At 41.7% G+C, this 21,268-nt stretch overlaps 1 protein-coding gene across 1 annotated transcript in view; it reads left to right on the top strand.

The window, feature by feature from the left end:
• Positions 1-20,300, top strand: part of col24a1 (collagen type XXIV alpha 1 chain) — a 65,015-nt gene extending 44,715 nt beyond the window's left edge. Inside the window, exons 29-60 of the mRNA XM_028404452.1 lie at positions 1,394-1,447; positions 1,567-1,611; positions 2,385-2,429; positions 4,141-4,194; positions 4,849-4,902; positions 5,034-5,087; positions 5,274-5,327; positions 6,009-6,062; positions 6,394-6,501; positions 6,915-6,968; positions 7,276-7,383; positions 7,839-7,892; positions 8,966-9,019; positions 9,159-9,215; positions 9,929-9,982; positions 10,723-10,776; positions 10,934-10,987; positions 12,155-12,208; positions 12,552-12,659; positions 15,453-15,560; positions 15,672-15,779; positions 16,735-16,788; positions 16,867-16,929; positions 17,016-17,069; positions 17,187-17,222; positions 18,110-18,145; positions 18,331-18,357; positions 18,648-18,713; positions 18,799-18,967; positions 19,052-19,161; positions 19,255-19,485; positions 19,592-20,300. Coding sequence (XP_028260253.1) covers positions 1,394-1,447; positions 1,567-1,611; positions 2,385-2,429; positions 4,141-4,194; positions 4,849-4,902; positions 5,034-5,087; positions 5,274-5,327; positions 6,009-6,062; positions 6,394-6,501; positions 6,915-6,968; positions 7,276-7,383; positions 7,839-7,892; positions 8,966-9,019; positions 9,159-9,215; positions 9,929-9,982; positions 10,723-10,776; positions 10,934-10,987; positions 12,155-12,208; positions 12,552-12,659; positions 15,453-15,560; positions 15,672-15,779; positions 16,735-16,788; positions 16,867-16,929; positions 17,016-17,069; positions 17,187-17,222; positions 18,110-18,145; positions 18,331-18,357; positions 18,648-18,713; positions 18,799-18,967; positions 19,052-19,161; positions 19,255-19,485; positions 19,592-19,738 — 2,382 coding nt within the window. The 3' untranslated portion in view covers positions 19,739-20,300. The remainder of the gene's footprint in view (positions 1-1,393; positions 1,448-1,566; positions 1,612-2,384; positions 2,430-4,140; positions 4,195-4,848; positions 4,903-5,033; positions 5,088-5,273; positions 5,328-6,008; positions 6,063-6,393; positions 6,502-6,914; positions 6,969-7,275; positions 7,384-7,838; positions 7,893-8,965; positions 9,020-9,158; positions 9,216-9,928; positions 9,983-10,722; positions 10,777-10,933; positions 10,988-12,154; positions 12,209-12,551; positions 12,660-15,452; positions 15,561-15,671; positions 15,780-16,734; positions 16,789-16,866; positions 16,930-17,015; positions 17,070-17,186; positions 17,223-18,109; positions 18,146-18,330; positions 18,358-18,647; positions 18,714-18,798; positions 18,968-19,051; positions 19,162-19,254; positions 19,486-19,591) is intronic.
• Positions 20,301-21,268: the final 968 nt, after the last annotated feature.

Here is a 21,268-nt window from a genome sequence, read left to right as displayed (position 1 = left end):
GTGTGGTAATGATGGTGGGACACCGTGTGGTTGAGAGGTGAATGACACCTAAATGTCTGATATCTGATTTAATTGTTGAACTTGAACTTTAACAAGACAATATCTGCTATTTTCTCTTTAACTCTCTATGTTGGTAAGCAGAAGCACTTCCTGGATTTTTGTGTGAATTTTCTTACATTAATAATAATGTGTTTGTGCTCCTTACATGCTACTTTTCCAGCTCAGCATTTTCCAAGCAAGCCTACGGCAGCAGTTAACAAGCCTTGGCTTGTGTTGTTTACTGTAATTCATACATGTGTCAGTGTGTGGTTGCATTTCCTGTCTTGAGGTAAATATATTATGTAGTGATCCATAGATTCTCTGTGGTTTGTTTCCATCATCAAGACCTTTGATCCGTCAACAGTGCAGACACGTATCATTTAAACCACCGTCACATAGAACCATTCTAGTTGTTGTTTATGGAAGACATGCCAGACATAAACATGCATGCTTTCTCTGAACTGTGGCCTGGATTGACTTCAGAATGAAACATCAAGGAAGCTTAATTTATAACCTGCATTAGTTCCAGTCCAGTCTTGGTGGGAAAGCAGGTAGTAAATAGAAATATCATGTCATGCACACCAACTGCTGGTAATAATTTGTGTAGAGTATTGTATTTGCTACCTTTTAGGAGTTAAAGGTGTATCGTTAAAATGTGACAACTGCAGTTCAAGTGGCTAAGTTATTGTATTTGCATACTGGAAAACCAGAGTCATGTTTGTAATAATGTGGACTCTGAGTTTCACGTTGAATTGACAATTAATGTTAGTGATGGCAAGGTTTCTTTTTCCAGATTGAGCCATTATTTTAAAGGAATTAGTTTAACTGATGGACTTCAAGCTGTAGTAACATTAATCAGCTTAAAGGTTTTGCAGCAATAAATGACTCAGTGACTGAGAACTGGATGAGCTACAGGAGGAAAGAAGTGGAAAGATAAGACCTTGTCTAGAAGCAGAAGGACATGAAAGACGTTGGGGTCTGACTAAAAGCTAGAGGCTCAGGTGTAGATAAATCATCAAAGGAGGATATAAAAGAGCATAAGATGGAAACCACACGCTGAAAATGGAAAAGTTCTGACAGTGTGGACAGAGGTGAAGAGGGGAAGCTCTCGGGCTATATTTGCAGATCTTTATCTGTCAGCCTTTGTGTGTGGTGGTGCTAACATGCTGGGAAACCCCTGGAATGCTTGAGGGGTTGGTGGGCTGTGGCATCAGGGGCAGATTACCCCCCAGGCAGATGCAGAATAGAGGCTAATTGCTTTATGTTAGTGTTGAACAGTAACTGTAGCTTGTGCACAGTGCTTTGATGATAAGTGCTCATTCATTGTTGAGTGATGTTTAATGTGGCTCCCCAGGGGCCCCGGGGTCCAGACGGCCCACTAGGAGAACCGGGTCCTGAAGGCATCAAGGTAAACATTCACATAACCCCATGGAGATAATAAAATACTGTACTTCTGCATGAAAACTGACCTTTTTTTTCTAAATTTGAGCTATTTGTGTTTCACTCAGAACTGTATTATATTTGCAGGGTGAAAAAGGGGAAATTGGAATAAAAGGAGATTCAGGATTCATAGTAAGTAACACGCCGTAGTCAGACATGGTTATGATGCTGTAGTTTTATGCCTAATGCATTTCTAGATTGAGGCTTCAGCTTCCTAAGAAATGAAAATGCAAATTGATGTGTCCATGTATCCGAAGCCAAGGGTAATCATATAAAATCTGCATCATGCAGCTGCATCAAATTATCAAGGACATCCCTTTGAAGATGCACATTCACCTCAGCGAGGTCATTCCCACGTGTGATTTCAAACATTGCTCCAGCAGCTAGGCTGTGTCCCCTGGGCCTCGGCGTGAGCTTGTTGAGTCTTTTAATCAGTTTTTATTTGCAGAGAGGGTCGTCTTTGTCTTCTTTGCCTCTGTATCAGGTTATACCCAGATGCAGTTCTTATGTACTGCTGCCAGCTTGTAGTAAGGGAAGCAGAGCCTCATAAGCTGAGGAGTGACAGCATAAAAGTCAATGTTTGTATTTAACTGATCAAGCTGAGTGAAATTCTGGAGGTCTGCCTGTGATGCCCTGTTTTAATAAGGAGATCTAAAGTCAGAATGTTTACTGGGATTTCAGGACACCCATTTTACTGGCACATCATGCTTTGCGTTTTGTGTGTGTGTGTGCTGCTCCCTCAGGTGCTGTCGATGCAGTATTTGTATTTGATTTCTCTTAATTGCCATCAGGCGTAGAAGAGTTATGTGTTGCCAGTAATTCTCTCATAATAACTTAAATCATGTCATGTTATGCTTATTTAAATTGCCTGTTAATCATTCCTACAATAATTTCTGTCTTTGCAGGGCAAGGCTGGCAGTCCCGGAGAGAGAGGCCCTCCTGGGAAACCTGTGAGTAATGTATAACCTGCAGTCATTTAGCTTTCAGAGCTTTAATTATTATCTTGATTACGGTGGCAACACAAGAAAAAAAAAACAGACCTGTAAACCATTTCCACATCCTTTTTCCACCTGTAGTGGGTGTAATTATTTTGAGAGTTTGCTCCTATAAAGTCTCCCAAGAGGAAGAGTGGCACTCATCAAAGCATGTCTGCGTCTCTCTTAGTCGGCCTGTGAAGTTGCAACATTTTTCCCTCAGCCTGCAGGACTAAAATCGGTTACTTATGACATCATTTTGATTAGCATTAACACATATTTGAAACTAGTCTGTCTCTCCTTGTTTCTGCATTAAAAAAATTGAATTTTATTTTTACTATTTTAAGACAACGATATTATATTAGACGAGCCAAAAAGGCTTTTAAACTGAACTGACTGTGTCTTATTTTCGTGAAATCATTCCAGTTACAGCACAGTAGGCAAATATGTCTGTGATCTGCCATCATGTGTGGATCCCAGTATTGATATGTCCAATCAGAAAGACATCAGTCGGCTCCACATTGGATGAAAACGCCTGCAGAGAAATTTAGTGTGTGTAGCAGCTAATTCTATGTACTGTACTGTCTTGGTTTAGTGCCACACAGCAGACAGACTTTTGGCTTCTCTGGAGGACCATTGTGCCAGCAGGCCCTTGGTATTTCTGTCTTTGTGATCAAGAATAAGACAGATTGTTGTTTTTGTGTGCTTTTTTCGACAGTGAAAGGATAAAACGACTAATGCTGCGCAGATGGTTGAAACATGCAAACAGAGACAGATCAAACTCAAACTCAAAAGCAGATCCCTGTGGGCTGCCTTAATAGTTACGAGATAATGGTTACAGTACTTTTTATGGCATGGTTTCGTTGTTGGATTTACAGACTGTAACTTGAAGGCTTACTGATGCATTATTGGAGCTGCTTCCATGCACACATATGGCTGTGACCTGTGTAAGGTCTTTTAAGGTCTTTTTGCATTTGCAGAGGTTGCAGTAAGTTTTGATGACTCTCCTTAAACTCGCCCACTGTCATCTGCAACACTACTCTGCAGAATCCTTTATAAGTACTGTATGTTTCTGTGCTCCTCTGGTGTCATAGTGCCATCTTGTGTCTGATAAAATCTCCTTCATAATGTATCATGCCTCTGCTTTATACTTTACAGTGGCTGTTGTCACAATGTTCTCTGATCAGCAAGTCTTTTGTCCCTTAAACGTCTCCTCCTTATTTACCTGTTTTAGACTTTTTTCTAAAATAAATTTTAGAGCTTGAAGCATTTAAATACTTTTTTTTTTTTTTTTTTTTTTTAAACGCTCTGTCATATTCACTCAGTGACACAAAGAAAGAGTTCATTATGTCTCATCTAACTTTAGGACTTAGTAACCCACAAACACTTAAAAGTAAGGTCCACTAGCAAAATCTGACTAGAAACTGATGCAAATTAGGAAATCCTGTCTGAACAACACACTGTTTGAGTTAAAACAAACATCTTACACTCCAGGAAAGCTTGTTTCTTATGCATCAAAGAGTTATTTGTGTCAAGTCTGTATATGGCAGCAGGCAGCAGTGAAAGACTGGACTTACTCATTGTGCTTTTGGGTACAAGACCGTGACTTAAGTCAGGTTTTCTCATGCTTGTTTTCTGTTATTACACCAATGAATGACTGAAGCAACACTGATGATTGTGTTTCCAGGGTAAACCAGGTATTCCAGGCAGCACAGGGGAGAAGGGGCCTCAAGGTGAACCAGTAAGTACGCTGTTGTCTGCCCGCCGCATTGATGTGGTCGTTTCAGGAAACTGCAAACAAACCACAGGCTGTGAAAGACGACCTGTTTGGATTCTGTAATGGCTGAGGGGAGATTGCACAGAATCATAATTGCTTACAAATGTGAGGAAGAAGCTGTCAAGAGTTGTAGTCATTCAATAAACACTTCTTCAGGTCTGGTGTTGATCACTGCTAGAATTTGAATTGTTGGAGAGAAAAAAGGAGTTTTTGTAGGTTTTCCATTGTTTATTCCTTTCTGCATTCCTCACACCTGCAAGATCCTCACTGCTAGGATTAGTTCGTATTCTTTATTTTCCTGGAAATCGGCCAATCCCTCAGGCACATGAAGAATGTCAAACAATCAGATACAGATATTTATTAGGTGGAGAACTTTCAATAAAGCTGGAGGCGTAGTTTATGTTATCTTGTGTTTGGCTGGTCTCCTTATTAGCAGACATTCTCAGTTCTCAGTTTTCTACTGACTTACACATGTGAGTGTTTGTTTAGCCAGTATATGCTACAGTTGTGTATTATGTCTGTTCTGGTGTTTTATACTTTGATTTGTGGAGTAACATGATCACTGTTAAATTACATCACTGTTCATTAGGCATCATTTTGAAGTTGTTTGTTTCTTAGGGACCCAAAGGACCTCCTGGAGAGCCAGGACCTGATGGAGAGCAAGGACCCGAAGTACTTAAAATACTCAAATCCATTGAATAAGTCACAATTGATTGATATTGAGTTTTGTAGTGGACATTCCTATGTATTATGTACACAAAATAGGCACGACACATGCCTAATGTCATCTGTCCCATCCCCAGGGTGCGCCAGGTGCAGAGGGAGAACTGGGTGCCATCGGAGAGCCAGGATTGAAGGTAAGTACAAACATGCTGGTCTTAGAAAACAATTATCTTGAGTTCATATCAGCATCTGTCAATGCGCAAAACCTTTGACAATCATCAACCATTTTTAACTGTAGGGTTTGGTCAAGCGTAGCTGATGCAGACATAAGTGTGTTTTGACCTCCAGACAGCCCTGTGTTGTGTTTTGTCTCCCGGCAGGGTGACGCTGGGCCTCCAGGAGCTGAAGGGGAGCAGGGACAGGAGGGAATGAGAGTGAGTGAATGCTGACTCTACACTAATCCCTTCATTCTTTGTATTTGGATAAACATAACCTGGTGGTATATTTACTGCCCTTCAGTCTGACAAAGATGTTTTAATCCTCCAGCAAAAGGGAAAATCAGAGGGATGAAAGTGTTTTTGTCTGATGAGCTTTATAAATAGCTCCTGAGACTCATTCTCTAACAAGCCTAATATGACTTTTCACTTGCTTCACTTGAATGAACACAGGAACAGACTGATGCGTTTTTTCCGTCTGCAATATTCTTAGCTCGAACAAAACGAGTGAAACCCTCTCTTACCCTGTTTTAATCCTGTGTTTTTCTGACCTTATGTGGTTTATATTTCTGCTGTGATGAACTGATAGTGCAAGTCTGCTTGAGGATACTCCAGGCTTCACAATAGGGCGTGTTTACCAATGCAACAGAATACAACCACACACAATGTGACAAAATGCTTCTCTGGTCTTATGTTTCTCATCTATTATGTTCTATTATAGTGCCCTTTGTGTATCAGTTATGGTTGGGTTTACCAAAACACACACAAAAACATTTTTTTCATGTGTTTACTGACATCAAAATTAAATTCTCTCTGTTTTTATGGAGCGTCAAACTGTGTTGATTTGTTACTTTTTACAGCAGTTTAAAGTTTTAGTTGTAAATTGTGATGATTTCACAGGGTCTTCCTGGTCCCCCTGGTGAAGACGGCCCTCAAGGGAAAGATGGAGGCAAGGTAAATATAAAAAGTTCTTATTTTTGTGGACTTGTCTTCATTTTCTTCTAACAAGCTAACCCAAATTGAGATTTTCATTTGTTTCGTGGGGGGGACTTCATATGTTTTAGTAGAGTGACTCCCTTTATTTGATCCAGATTAAAACTTCAGTATAATTAAGAAGTTGTTGAAGTCAGTGAGCAAGTCACAAAGCAGGAATTAATCTGCTCTTTTAAGTGGTTTATAAAGTGTAATGAAAGATTTAAAATGGTCAAATTGAAGTTTTGCTGCTAACATAAAACATATTATATTGTCTTTGTATGGTGTTTCATGCTGGATGTGTCTCTGACAGGGTGAGCCTGGTGAACGTGGGCCATTTGGGGAGCCCGGGGACAAAGGGATAGAAGGAGACCACGGCCCCCCAGGACCAGCTGGAGAGCCAGGAAAACTAGGCTTTCGTGTAAGTTTTTTTCTTCTTCTCCAAATCTTTACAGGTAGTTTATTCACTTTTTCTGGCATTCTGGTATAAAATGATGCAGTTTTCTTAAATAATACCCTTGTGTCCCAGTAGGGGTCAGCCTTTTCTTCAGCAAAGGCTTTTTGCTACTGTCAGTAAAATATGTCGTGTCACAAAGTTTTGGATGTTTTACATGGTCTGATGGCCCCAGTCAGTCAAAGTCTTTTCTGCTTGTTTGTCTTGAGGTGAAAGTCTAGATCTAGCCAAGGGTGTTGAGGGTCAGGAAGGTCACAAGTGTCAGGGCTGTTTATCATCGCCCTGAATGTCAGATTAAAGCTATTATAATAAGGATGTACATGGCCTCCTGATTAAAATGCATTTTAACTGAAGGTCATCTAATGAGTCTTCTTTAACAGGGTCCAGAAGGAAAACTTGGTCCACCAGGGAACAGAGGACGGCACGGAAAGAAGGTAACAATCTTGTTCATCGCTACCTTAGCACAGTGAAACTGTGGGAAAACACAGTGCCAAGGCCCTTTGGCACTCAAATGTTTGCAGACCTTCATCTTTTTAACTGTCTAAACGATCATTTAAAGGTCTTGCATAACAGGAACGATCATTAAAGACAAATATTCTTGTTGTCATCCTGAACGAAAGTTAAACGGAACGGAGTGTTTTCCTGCTGTCAAAGGGGGTTGGACTCGCTTTCTTAAAAGAATACTCTGTACTGACAGAGTTGCTGCATCTCAACCTCACACAACATTTTAACTCTTTCCAGGGAGAGAAGGGTCCTCCAGGTCTTGCTGGTGAAATTGGCGCTCGAGGAGACATTGGCCAGCCAGGCGAGCCGGGGCTGAAAGGTGCCAGGGGAACACGAGGCACACCTGTTAGTTTTCAGTCTTCTTCTTTTGCTCTCATTTTGTCCCAGAATCAACCTAAAGCTTGAGTAAAGGGAAAAGTGATTATATTCAGTGTATTCATACACTTTGAAGCTTAAATTCAGCAGAGCCGGCTGCAAGTAAATTAAATATGGGTAAAGTAAAAATGATAAGCTAAATACTATGACAATAAAGCAAAGCAAGGGCTATCAAAGAGGAGGAGGAGGAGGAGGAGGAAGAAATCCATTTTGTCCTTTTTGTGAAACAGGCAGCTTCCCACTCAGTAATCAGCACTAAGACCCTGCTGTAATAGCTGTGAGGAGAGGATTTTTATCATAAACTAACTCTGGTCAGAGTTCAGTTGATTGTGTCCACTTCAGTCCAAGGTCATATTTATCTCAACCAGACCAAAGCAAGTTAAAAGCACCGTTTTTATTTTGAGTGTTTCTAAAAATGTTTCCAGGGTCAGCCAGGAGTCATGGGAGCAGAGGGGCAACCAGGACTGGCAGGATACCAGGTACGTTCTGAACCAGTTTTGCAAATCAGCAACTTATGCAAGCTTATATTTACTTTCAAAACCAAAGTTGTGGAGGTTTCTGAAGGGACTGTGTCTGTGTTTTGGCTCAGCACACACTACAGCGCTCCCAGCCAGTGGGAATATATCTTATAAATGATGACAAAAGCTCTTGTCAACTTTGGAGAACCAGGTTCAGACATTATCCAGAGTAGCACACAGCAGGAGATCATCACTTGTGATATACAGTTATGATGAATTTTCTCTCATTGTGTATTTAGCCATGTTCTTAATATCAGCAGAAGAGTGCAGCATTGACTGGACTTTGTACAATGGAGGGGCCGGGATGATGTCTGTTTGAAGTTTGATCCAATGGATTTAGACATTTACTTTCTCACATACAGTCCAGAAAGAAATCCATGGCTGAATGTGTGAAAGAGGCTTAAGCCATAACTCTGTTCCAACACGCTGGGTTCTCCTGAAGTCAGCAACATAGCCTGGAGTCTGAAAATCTGTTCCTGGTTTATCCATCAGGCCTAATTGGATCTCAGACAGCTTTAGATCTCAAATCAACACATCTGTAGATTAAAGTTTTATTCTAAGCCAGTCTTATATTTTCCATTACCCTTGAAGGTTATTCAAAAACACATAATAGCAGGAAAAGCTTACAAATACTACACAAATCGCAACCAGAAGTGAAGGGCAAATCAACAAGCTGTTTACTTCCAGGCAGCTTCACAGCGCGTCAAAGCCAACAACTCCGGGGTCAGATTGTGTAACGTTAATAGGGCACCTCAAGTTCATTTTGTCCTTTTTAGGTGTTCATATTCTTTTAGACTCATCCATACTTGACTCAGGCTGCGGAGTGATTTCTGACTCTGTGCCAAAACACAGATCCTTAGCTGCCAGTGACTGTTAAGAGCTGCTCTACAAGGAACGTTGTTTATATAAAACAGTTGTGATTAATATGCTGACAGGCTGCAGAGTGGAATTCATGTTTCCTAGAGAAACATGCTGTAGCCAGTGGATGTCAGTGACTACGTTATGCACAGTAATCCGTTTTTCTCCTTTTTTAGGGTCACCCTGGCAAGCCTGGGCCCATCGGACCACCGGGGCCCAAAGGTGAAAAGGTAATATCATACCTGAGCTTGTGTCTGAAATGTAAATGTGTCATACTTTGAAGTTGGTAGCTTTATGCATACTGCGTTAAAATAACACTGTGTCTACATCCATGCATGTGTGATAGCGTGTGCTTTTGCTACATTCCAGGGTTATCCAGGCGAGGACAATAAGACCCCAGGACTGCCCGGGCCCTTAGGTGAACCAGTAGGTCTTGCTTTCCTTTAAACCCCTTTTTTTCTGAACACTCCTTGCTCTGTTTAACTCAAGCCGTTTAAAGACCAGATTGACACAGAAAGTAAAAGTTAATCCTTCTCATTGTTTTTCTGTGCATATAAACAGCATAAATACATTTTTTCTTAAATCTGCCAAGCATATGGACCTAATTACCAACCTGGGCATCCTTTTAACAGGGTGACCAATTACAGAAGAAAAAAAAACACAACTTTTATCTCTAACATCATGCCAGCGGGGGCCATTTTGACCTCAGGCTACCTCTGGAAATCACTACTCAGTGCCCAAGAAAACAAAGTCATTCTTAGTCTAATATCAAAAGAGGATCAGGACATATCAAAGAGTCTGAGCAGCTTGGGAAAGTTGTACAGTAAAATGATTATTATGCTCTTTTAGACACATTTCCCAGCTCTGGACGTGACCACTGAGACGGAGCACAAACGGTCAGTGTTATAGTCTGCTCAGGTATGGTGGCGATGGCAACCTGCCATATGTGGAGTATTGGATTATCAAGTTGGAACGGAATTGCAGTACATAGTATGAGCAACACAATGACAGCTTCTGTTTTCTTGCGGACTCACATTATACAGCAGTATAATATACAGCCCTTAATGTATGTTGTTGGCTTGAGGAATGATCCCGTTGCGTTCCCGTGCGTTGATGAATGTGCATTTGTGTCTACGCAGGGGCCTCCAGGAGAACGAGGGGAGCGTGGAGAGCCTGGAGATGAAGGATATCAGGTAGACAAAACCATTAATCTAACATCAGCACTCAGGATGTAGGTCCTCTTGGTCGTTGCTCATGCTCTTCTGACGCTCTGTTGGAATGCCGCTCAGCTCAGATAAGCGCAGACCACACATGTTGGAGGGGATTACCAAGTTCTTAGCAGCTAGTCTGAGAAGATCTGGTGTTTTTCTCACTTCATGCCTTTCAGATCTTTGCCATCAAAAAGTACATACACATAAGAGGAGTGGACCTTTAAGAGAAATTAATAAATCGAGACAGATGCTGTCAGGGCCTTGCTTCTACTTAGAAGTATTCTTCTTATTTGCTGGGTGAGATTATAAATACTTAAACTGCATTGTGCCTCACAGTTTACTCACAAGCACTTTACCTTATAGTAGTAACTGTTGTGTAACAAAGTGCAGTCTTGTGAAAAGTCAATAGAAATATTCCTTGACCCCTTTCCAGCTCCAGTTAAAGTTTAAAGTCGTAAAAATTAATACTCAGTTTGGTGTCATTATTCCCCATACTTGTGTTTATAGGTCAGTTGTGGCGTTTGTGGGAGTTCAATGAGTGGAAAATGTTAGAATCCTGTAGCCACCTGTGGCCTGTTTAGTAGACATTTATATTAAAACTTGGCCAAGAAAGCAATGTATATTGTTTTTATAGTGAGGCTGTGAATGAAATGCAGTGAAATGATGTTGAGAATATACATGATGGAGAATGAATTAAAGAGAAAAATATTACTTTGTTTCAGGGACATACTGGTCCCACTGGACCTCGTGGGGCTGTTGGACCACAGGGCCCACCGGTAAGTCAGTAAATGCCTGTGGTACAGTAACTTTGTGCCTATATTTAATCACCACAACAGTTTATTACCATTCCTAGTAAAACATCCTAAATAGATGGATGGATTTTTTTGGATGGAAATTTATCCATTTTTTTATTTTAAATCTTGCATTGCACAGGGATCACCAGGCCACCCTGGAGAACCAGGCCCGAAAGGAGAAAATGGAGCTCTGGTGAGTGATTATAAATATTTACAGTATATTTATTGATTTATTGATCTTTTCATTCATGTGTCAGTGAAGTAAATAGTGTAATTAGTTCTTATGGACTGATGATATATATAGTTATCCATTATAATATAATCACTGTTTCATCTTGCTTGTCATGTTTGCTGCATGTTTGTTCCTCTCTCTCCCTCTTCCTCTCCTCTCTCTCCCTCTTCTTCTCCTCCTCTACCCGGCCGACTGGCAGCAGGAAGGTTCTTCCTTATACGACGGGTCCTGCTCAAGGTTTCTTCCTCTTAAAGGGAGTTTTTTCTTGCCACAGTGCTCTTAAGGGGGTTCAGGCTCTGGGTCTTTGTGAAGCGCTTTTAGACAATTTCTGATTGTAAAATGCGCTATATAAATAAAACTGAGTTGAGTTGAGTTCTTCCAGTCCTTCCTAAGCAGAACCAGAGCAACTATAAACGTTTGGTCCAATCACCATTGTTCATTTTTTACCTGTCACTACATACCAAGGTTTTGGTCTGTGATGCAGCGATCATCCAGCAGAAGAAACTTTATACTGGACGGTGACCATGAGCTCAGTGTGACCTGAACTCATGACACTGCTATAATTCTTTCTGTTGATGTTTATTATGGATGTATTGCTCTCTTAGATAAGACCTTTCAAGAAGTCATGGTTTTGTGGAGCAGCAGGTTTGCTCTCTCAGCTGTCACATTGTTCTGACTTGTCACAGGCCATCTGATTATATAACTTTATTTCCCCTGTGAAATGACTTTGGGCCTCCTTGATCAGGTTCCATATAGCATTTGAAATGTTGACGCATAACAGATTTCCAGATAGACTTTGTTCCACATGGGAAACAACTTGTATGTCAAAATGGTTACGTAACCACACGCTATGGGAGCAGCGGAGTTCATTTATTCGGCTTGGCTCAAGTTCAAACTAAAATATGCAATATGTGTCTTTCAATATGTATCCTCTGATAACTGGCTTTATAGTTTTGATGAACAAGAAATCTCTTCAGACTTTATCCTATTATTCATTATTTAAGGTGTTACTGTTACCAGATGTGCCTGTTCCTGTATGTGGGTTCTTCATTAAACTGTTAAGTTAAGGGATAAGAACAGAATAACATTTTATTGTTTGATTTATTTTTCATGTTTGTGTTTTTTTAGGGTTTGGCTGGAAAGAAAGGAGCAAGGGGTCTGAGCGGAGCCCCTGGCATTGAAGTGAGTATCACATCTCAACCAAGAGAGAAACATAATAAAGCTGATGCTGCTTAGAATGGGAAAAAACACTGAGTATACTCAGTATCACACATGTACCACATGATTACAAAAACTGGTCATCACTACTGCAAACAGAAGAAAGGCAGTGAAGCTTTGTATGTGCTTACCACCCCAGTAAAATTAAACTAAACAAAAAAAAGCACAAACTGGTCACCACACATTGATTCATAAATGACCTCAGGACATGTGTCAAAGAAAAACATAGTGTGTAGAAGCTGTTGTGGTTGTAAGAGCAGTGCTGAAATGTTTTAGGCTGAGATTGAGTGACGCTGTCATTTTCCAGGGCCCTGTTGGTTTACCAGGACTTGTCGGAATGATGGGTTTTCCAGGCCCAGATGGTCTCCCGGGACTGACTGGTTTGCCAGGACTACCAGGAAAGAAAGGGCGACAGGTAAATAACATTATTAACATGTGTAACAGTGACGAGGGTAATGTGTGCACTGAAAAGCTGTATATTTATATTGCACTGTTTTCCTACCGACTCAAAAGTACTCAAAGTGCTTGTGAGCAACTCAGGGTAAAGTGTCTTGATGGCATGCAGCCGGGGTGGGATTGAACCACCAACCTTGTGGTTAGTGGACAGCTGCTCTTACCACCTGTCATGTAGCTGTTCAGGATATAGAAGGCAAAGCTCAGACGTCTTGTCTACGCTCTATTTCGAAGGGATGAAGGAAACTAATGCAGCAAACCACAAGTAGAATGATGAAATAGACTCATTGTCATGTCAGCTGAAAAAAAAAATCACTATTCTCTGCTAAAGTACAGAGTGTCACAGCAGACAGCATATGATCCTCACATCACACTGTGACCACATTGTCCCCTTAGTACAGAAATTAAGTTAGACCATGTCTGAGCACTTCAGCTGCTTCCATCTGTTGTTTTAAGACCCAGCCTGAGTTTGGCTAATAATTAAATGCCTTGTTTGATTTGATTGGCTTCTCCTGGTGGCGACTCAGTGGGTTTATTCAAATAAGTGTGCAGCCAGAGTGGATTGGGATTTCAGGCATGGATGTCTTTGTCCTTTTCAGCCAAGAGTTAGTTAGAAAGCCGAGTCCCTCTGTCTGGCTTTCATTTACATAATGTGTGAAAGTCTAATTTTGGACTGTATTGATAGTGTTCCTCACTAGAAGAGCGAGAGAGTTCCATAACTGTTTAAAAATGTGGCATTCATTGAAGCCTTTTCTTGTGTTTTATGTGTGACAGCCACCTGTTTGTTAGAGTCTCAGCAGGAAACTGCTACTTAATTTTTCACAACCTGCTTTCATAGAGAGAAAAAAGAATCTGTCATTTATTACAGTCTCTGCAGAAAAGTCCTCTTCCCCTGTGTCCTTGGAAGTTATTACTACATCTTCTTCTTTTGTTTCCCTATTCAGACAACAGAATAGTCGTGGACAGTGAAATTTCCCAGCTTGTTATGAATAAAGTACTTCTATTCTATTCTATTCTAGTGATCAACAGAAAAGAATAGCAGCAAAGAAACATCCCCTAAAATTAAACTTAAACACTTCCTGCAAAAAAAAAGTTTTACTGACGGCTGCTGGTTTTAGGTCGGCCATTTGGTAGAAGACAGATTTCCATTTGGACCTCTTTGTACCCCTGATACTCAGTAATTTACAAGCCATAACCTGACTTAAGATATGGTGTCAATTTTACATTTCTGGTTATTCTTATGTGTATATTTTAACCCATATGTGTATGAATGCCTGTCCCTGATTTTATATTACATCCTTTTTGTTGTGAACCTCTGCACTGTGCTGTATGTCTGCATGCAGGGACACTGCTGGACACCTGAGGATCTTGTTAGAGGCTCAGCAGCAAGTGTCTATGGTCCCTGCCATGTTTTGGAGTCTTAAGACCCCCTCTGTCCTTCCTTTTGGCCCCCGTGTAGCATTTGGCCCTTTCCCCATGTGTGTGTTTACCCACATCCCTCTGCGTGTGTGAGAGAACCTGTGAGGCTATTCACTGGGTCAGTCTTGATTAAATCTCTGAGTGATCTCATTAAGCTGGTAGACAGTGGATTTTTTTCTTATGCAAGACTTTCCCAGCACCTGCAGATGACAGGTTTCACCCCTTAAACCTACAGTGGTGTAATTCCAACCTGGCACCCGATTTATCCACTCACTTCACAGTAAGTCCAGGAACAAAAGCCGTATGTGAAGTGACAGCCACTTCAATGTGCTATTCTAATATCACTTGCTCCCTTATGCCTCACCACACTGCTGATGGAGCAGGAAACCGCTGTGGTCTGCAACGTGAGAAAGAAGCTCAGTGAGGGGCGAACAGCTTTATGGTCAAACTCCGAAGGCATGCTGTCAAGAACAGCTACTGCTGTACAACACATTTAGAAGCGTGTTTGGATATATTGAAGCTGAAACACTGGAAAGAATTGAATTGGTGAATATACTCAAGCTATGTAAGCTGAGGTTTTTCATAGGTATGTCTCCTGTAGAAGTGCTTAGACAGCTGCTTTCCTTGTAGGTTTTGCATTGCTAAGCACATTGCCAGAGAAATAATAACTTGTTGGTGCATTTCTGGGTGCTCTCACGTCAGATGAGCAAACTTTAAAGGTAGGGTAGGAGATTTTAAAAACTCAGTGAGAGTCAGCCAGATTCGGAAAGTAAACACACTCCCCTTTCTCTCGGAGCTCACCCCAAAGCCACGCCTCCCAATCACATGGACGCACATCACCTGAAGACGAGCTGCGGTCTGTGACTTCGGCCATCATGCACGTACCTCTCTGGTGCACACAGAGCAGGAAGAGAGTGACAACCAGCCAATACTCCGCGCAGGGTCCACCCGGAGGATTGGCTGATGTTTTTAGTGTTTTATAGCTTCCACAGATGATTCATATTCTTCGTTTTAATGCGAAACTGCCGAACTAATTGGTTGCTATCGGATTGTGAAGAGAAGTTACACTAATTTAATTTAATTTAATCTCCTACCCGACCTTTAAATGCCAGACAAACCAGCTTGACTTGAAATTAACTTCATTTTTTTGCCATTACAAGAAGTGCTTTTCATTAGCAGGCCATTGGTTGTGTTAATGTTCCGATAAATGTTGCGATAATATATCAGTGGCAGTGAAGGAAGAAAATGGCTGACCCTCAAAGCATTAGTAACTTAGTTTGCATAATGTTAATTTAACATTGGCATTTGTGTTTCTTTCCACGCCTTGTACCCGCAGGGTCAAAGAGGGTCGGTGGGACAGGAGGGACCTGCTGGACGTCCAGGTGATAGAGGAGAGGTTGGACTTCCTGGAGCACCTGGAGAAAGAGGCCCACCTGGTCAGAAGGTGAAAATGATGAATAAGACCGAATTTCTTGTAATTTTCTGGAGTGTGGATGGACAGACAAAAAAAAAATGTTTTTGTTTTTGTTTTCATATTTTAATTCTTGACCATCAGGGAGAACTTGGGCTGCCAGGGGACAGGGGACCATCTGGAATCAAAGGCATGGAGGGGGCTACAGGTGACCAGGGCAGGAAAGGCGATCCAGGACCTAAAGGACAACAAGTGAGTCCATTTTGAAACAGAACTATCAGCACTCTTTTGCAACATGAAGATGATCAATTAAAGTGTATTTTGTTGTATTTTTGTATGTGAAAGCTGTTTTTGTAACTTCTATTCCATCCCTGAGATTCATACATTTTCTTTAACGGTCATTCAGCTGTTATGTCTCCCACCTTCACAATGTTTTCATAATTGCTGAAGTCGTAACAGTTGCTCTTGCTAAACTGAAACCACCCAAAGGAATATTCTAATTAAAATAGGCTTTCATAAGCTTATATACGTTCTCTAAATTTAGCTTCGGGGTCTATACGTTCAGTCTGTGGTGGGTTTGAAATGTGTGTGTCTGACACTTTTCCAGCCTGAGTGGAGTAACAAATTATCTGGGCGAGACCTGGAATGGAAACATTCCGCCTGGTAAGGCCAAGTTATGTAAGATCCTGACACTCCAGGGACCTGAAAAAGAGGTGCTCCACTTTACTTATGTAACTCCACACAGAAGAAAAGAAAAAAAAAGAAACAACATTCGATCTCTGGCTCTCCGCTCCTTCCACCAGTTTATCTCCATTGATGCTCATGAAACAGAGAGGGTGGACCCGGGCCCTTGGGTCAGATTCCCTTACACTTTTCACTGAATAGACTTTCTCAGTCAAAGTCACTGGGCTGAAAGTGGAGCTGTCTGAGGGATGTGAGTGACTGGCTGTACAAACACACTGTCCACGGCAGACACTGCTCAGACATCCAACCCCACAGAGGATATGTGAACGTCAGACATAAAGCCTGGTGTGTGTTCCAGTTCTTTTGAAAGGGACGTGGAGTTTTATTTAAAGGCCAGCTGACTGTTTTGTCTGTAGCTGTAGGTAGAAAAATGGGCTTAAACTTATCATTATGTTTATTATACTTATCTTATTATGTGGCAGGGCCCTCTGTTGCTGTGATGTGATCATGTTTTCTGCTGCAGGGAGAATCTGGAGATCTGGGGATGGTTGGTCTGCAGGGCTTCCCAGGACCAAAGGTAAGAGACTGACGATGAGTAACATTTAAAACATCACAGAAGAGGAGAACTTACAGGACCTACATTTCTGTCAAACAGGGGCCAAACGGTGATTTGGGACTGAGAGGCTTTCCTGGGCCAAGAGGCCCGATGGGGACTTTGGTACGTTAAAACTACCCCTTTGATATTGTGCCATGTAAAATCAGACAGAGATCTTTATTAATCCTGAATGTTACTGTTTGTTTCAGGGATTCACTGGACCTGTAGGCCCTGAGGGAACAATGGGCCCGATGGGGAAACCTGTAGGTTTAAATTATTCATGACAAGGCCATTTTTAGGAGATAATAATTCATATTTTTACTTGTAACAATGGCTAGATATCAGTGGTCATATATGACGAGTGTTTTTCTTTTCTGCAGGGACCAAGAGGGCCAAAAGGAAACAATGGCGAAATGGTGAGATATAATTCAAAGTAGCAATCTAAAGCTGAATCTGATCTATAATCATGATGATTTCCAGTTTGTGTGTTATTACTTGCGGATGTGCTGTATGATTATATCTGAATTACACTCCAGAGAAGTGTCAGACTCACCGAGAAATCATTGCGAGTTCATCACGGCGCCACCTCAAACAGATCGTGGGTGTAAAACAGAGACTGTAGATGACGAAAGCCTTGGATAACACATGCTGGGGTTCAGTGGTAGTTTTGTTTATATGATGCCATGGCTGAGTCATTGTGAATGTAGCTGTCACTGAGTATCTCTTGGAGCTTGCTGTGGGGCTTTACACCAGACCCTGAAGTGTAAACACTGTGGAGGAAATGCCCTGTCAAAATGTTAGCATGGCAAACCACAGGGCAGCCTGCACAGTCACTGCAATATCCCTGTTCTCGGTCTGAGCTGTAAACTGTAGTTAGATTCTCAGTCGGTCTAAATCCCTCTGCAATTTAAACACAAACAAACTATGTACACAATCGGCCATTCATTCTAGGCTTTCTCTCAAACACTCATGATGTCAAATATGTGCATACTCTCTCACATACGCAGACATTTGCTACCTGAGATCCCACCAACAGGCTTAATAATGTCCAGCTGCCCCTGGTAGAAAAGTGTTAAAACTCCAGTCTGCCAGAGGGGGCGGTAGGTAGCCATATTCAGAATGATGCTACTATGACACACAGCATCACAGAGAAGGACTGAGGGAGCAGCTCCCTGGCTGTTAGTCAGCAGTCTGTCAGCATGCAGTGGTTTGCCGATTATGACCACAGTGTGAAGTATGAAGTATAAAACAACACATTATTTCTATATATAACCTGTGATTTTAATGTGTGTTTTGCTTTCAGGGACCTCAAGGACCACAAGGAACTCCAGGGCCCAGAGTAAGTGCTAGCCCCAGTGTCACACACATATATATATATATATATATATATCAGTGTATAAACCTGTTGATGTGTCTGATAACAATAAAAATAAAAGGACATGCACGATAGACCAGACCACAACCGCAGTAAGATCATTTTTCACCGTGTCATTCATTCTGTCTTTTTCTCTCCTCACCCCACAGGGACCCCCTGGTGCTCCTGGCCCGACGGTAGGTGCTTTGTGTCAGAAACATAGTCAGGCACACGGCATTAGCTGCACAGCAGGAGGCCGGTTTTTATGTAAAACGCATAAAGATGAAAAAAAGTACAGTTCCTGGGTAATTTTTTAAAAAGGACCCAGTATCCTCACTTTGTTGCACGTTTTTATGTCACTCTGGTCGGGGAGAAGCATCTCTTACCTTTCCTGAAACCTGATTAAACTCAGTTTTATAATAAGCACGCCCCTGAATCTGTTCTCATAGCTTTCATTGAGATGGACATGTTAATTTTAAATCCACAGAGGAAGATATATGACGACTCGGATGTTTACAGCTTGTCTGACTCCAGTGCTGCCCTCAGGACAGAGGTGAGCACTCAGTTCAGATGGATAAGCAGGTGGTGTATGTTGGTAGATGGACACTGACTGTGTTGTCTTTCCCTTTCTTAACTAGAGTTTCCAGAACAGTGAGATGACGCTGGCAGACCAGAATACAGAGATCCTGAAGACGCTGCGTTACCTGAGCAGCGTGATTGAGAGCATCAAAAAACCTCTGGGCACCAAGGAGAACCCGGCTCGTGTCTGTAAAGACCTGCTGGACTGTCAACACAAGCTCAAAGATGGTGAGCTTGACTATCTGTAAACTGAAGAGATGGATGAGATGGCAGGATTGTTACTCCTGATCTGACTCTTTCGCTGTTTTTCAGGTTGGTTCTGGGTCGATCCAAACTTGGGCTGTACCTCTGATGCCTTCAAGGTCTTCTGCAACTTTACTGCGGGGGGACAGACTTGTTTACACCCAGTGGCATCTAACAAGGTAACCAGGACACATTGTACCAGGCAGAGTCTTTATCCAGCTGTGGTTGTGATGACGCTGTGACCACAGTACGTACTGTGCTCTCTCCCACAGATGGAATTTGATGTCAGTAAAGTCCAAATGAAGTTCCTCCACTTGCTGAGCGCTGAGGCCAGCCAAAGCATCACACTCCACTGCCTCAACGATCCACCCGACAGCACCGCTGACAGCTTCAGCTCCACCAGACATGGAGAGAACACCAGGCTTCGGTTTCGTGGCTGGAACAAACAAATGTTCGAGACAGACACACTACTTGAACCACATGTGCTTCAAGATGGGTGCAAGGTAATGGTCTCATTCTGAAAAGCTTCATGGTGCACATGAAACAGGACCAAAAGTGCATTTATTAAAAGATCTTTCCCCCCCTCTACTACCACCTGCTCTGTTTCAGATCCAAGATGGCAGCTGGCACCAGTCACGCTTCTTCTTCCATACTCAGGACAGCCGTCAGCTACCTATCGTTGACATACAGGAATCACCCACTTCACAGCTCCACAGTCAGCGACACATGGAAATCGGCCCAGTCTGCTTCCTCTGACATCGCTGTCCTCTATTCCACTTACATAAACCACTCCAGTCCACAGACATTTAAAATGGCTTCCTACCAAAGAGATGTCTGTGAAGTGCCCATGAGAGTTTGAGAGCATAAACAGGGACTTAGTGTGTCCAATTGCACGCAGACCTTTGTGGAAGAACCTCTGTGGGACATCCAGGCCAAGAAGGCCAAAGAGAAATATACCAATATTTATCAAATACGTGTGTAAAATATGTTTTTGTTTTTTTGTTTGCTTTTGTTTTCACTGTCAGTCAAACGGTGCTTAGGTTTAATGCGTATGGACCCACATTACTTCCTGATCACAGGGTTGGGCCTCGCAACGCCGCAGCCTGTCCAAACCCCAAACACACCAAGACCATCTATAAAGCAGGGGCCCACGCGGAAGGATCATCGTGCCATGCCGTTTCACAGGGCACTGCCTAATAAAGGTTTATACGAGTGCAATAGCATGTGGATAATGTGTGACTGTCTGCTTTAAATATTTCAAGTTTCCAACCAGAGGTGATATTTTGCATTGTTTTCATGATATTTTTGTCTTTTGGTCCCGCCCAGTCGGACCGGTACATCTTGACAGATGGTGCTCTACCTCTACCTGATTATTTGCTTTCTAGAATAGTTGTGCCTTTGTGTTGTATGTACCGGTTACATCGAGATTTGTTATGTTGTTATAAGTCCTTAATATTAATTTGGTCATTTCTAATTTATGAACCATTTTTTTTTGATACACTACATATTTTTGTAGCTTTGCCTTCTATGTGGTAGGTTCCTCAGGGGAGACCTATCATTGGTGCTGCAACAAAGAATGAGTCATCAGTGACATTTCCTGTGTATATATGGACAGCATACTGTGTGTTTATTTATAACCTTTTATTTTTTATTTTTTTTGTTCACATTACTGTACCACAGTCTGGTCAGCCACAACTCAGTAAAAGAAGTATTTATGTGTTTGTAACTGTATGTTCATCATCCTCAGTTCATTCAGAGGTGGACTGGCAGCTACAGGAGGCCAGGAGTCAGACAACACAGAAAACAAGTCATCATATCTTTAACTTATATCAACTTCGACAACATGTGTAATTATATAAAGTCTGTGGAGGATACATGTGTAAATAATAAATAATTTTACAAACAAATAAATGGAACATTTTATCCACAAATGGTTTGGTGCTTTGAATGAAAGGTTGAAGAGCAGCATCAGAATGGAGGACAGGATGAATTACACATGTAATTTTTTAATGGCAGTGACTCACTATGAATAAAGGATAAACGAACTGATACTCGCTGGTGTGTCATCTGGCGCATCCTTAAGAAAATAAAAGGTAAAAAGTAAATCACTTAGCTTGGATTGTTGCAAATAATTTACTTTTCCAGAGGATAATTTTTCATTTTTTTGCACTATAAAAATCAAAGATTCACTCTGCGTTTTCCTTTTACTGTCGCTGGAGGGGGGCTGCAGTTCTCACTCTCGGACACCAGGGGTCGCCGATGAGCAGATTGATTTCTAACCGGAAG

This window comes from Parambassis ranga, chromosome 4, assembly GCF_900634625.1.
Source record: "Parambassis ranga chromosome 4, fParRan2.1, whole genome shotgun sequence".
Classification (NCBI taxonomy): Eukaryota; Metazoa; Chordata; class Actinopteri; family Ambassidae; genus Parambassis; species Parambassis ranga.
The sequence above is the reverse complement of the archived record's forward strand: the minus strand, read 5'-3'. Positions and strand labels throughout refer to the sequence as shown.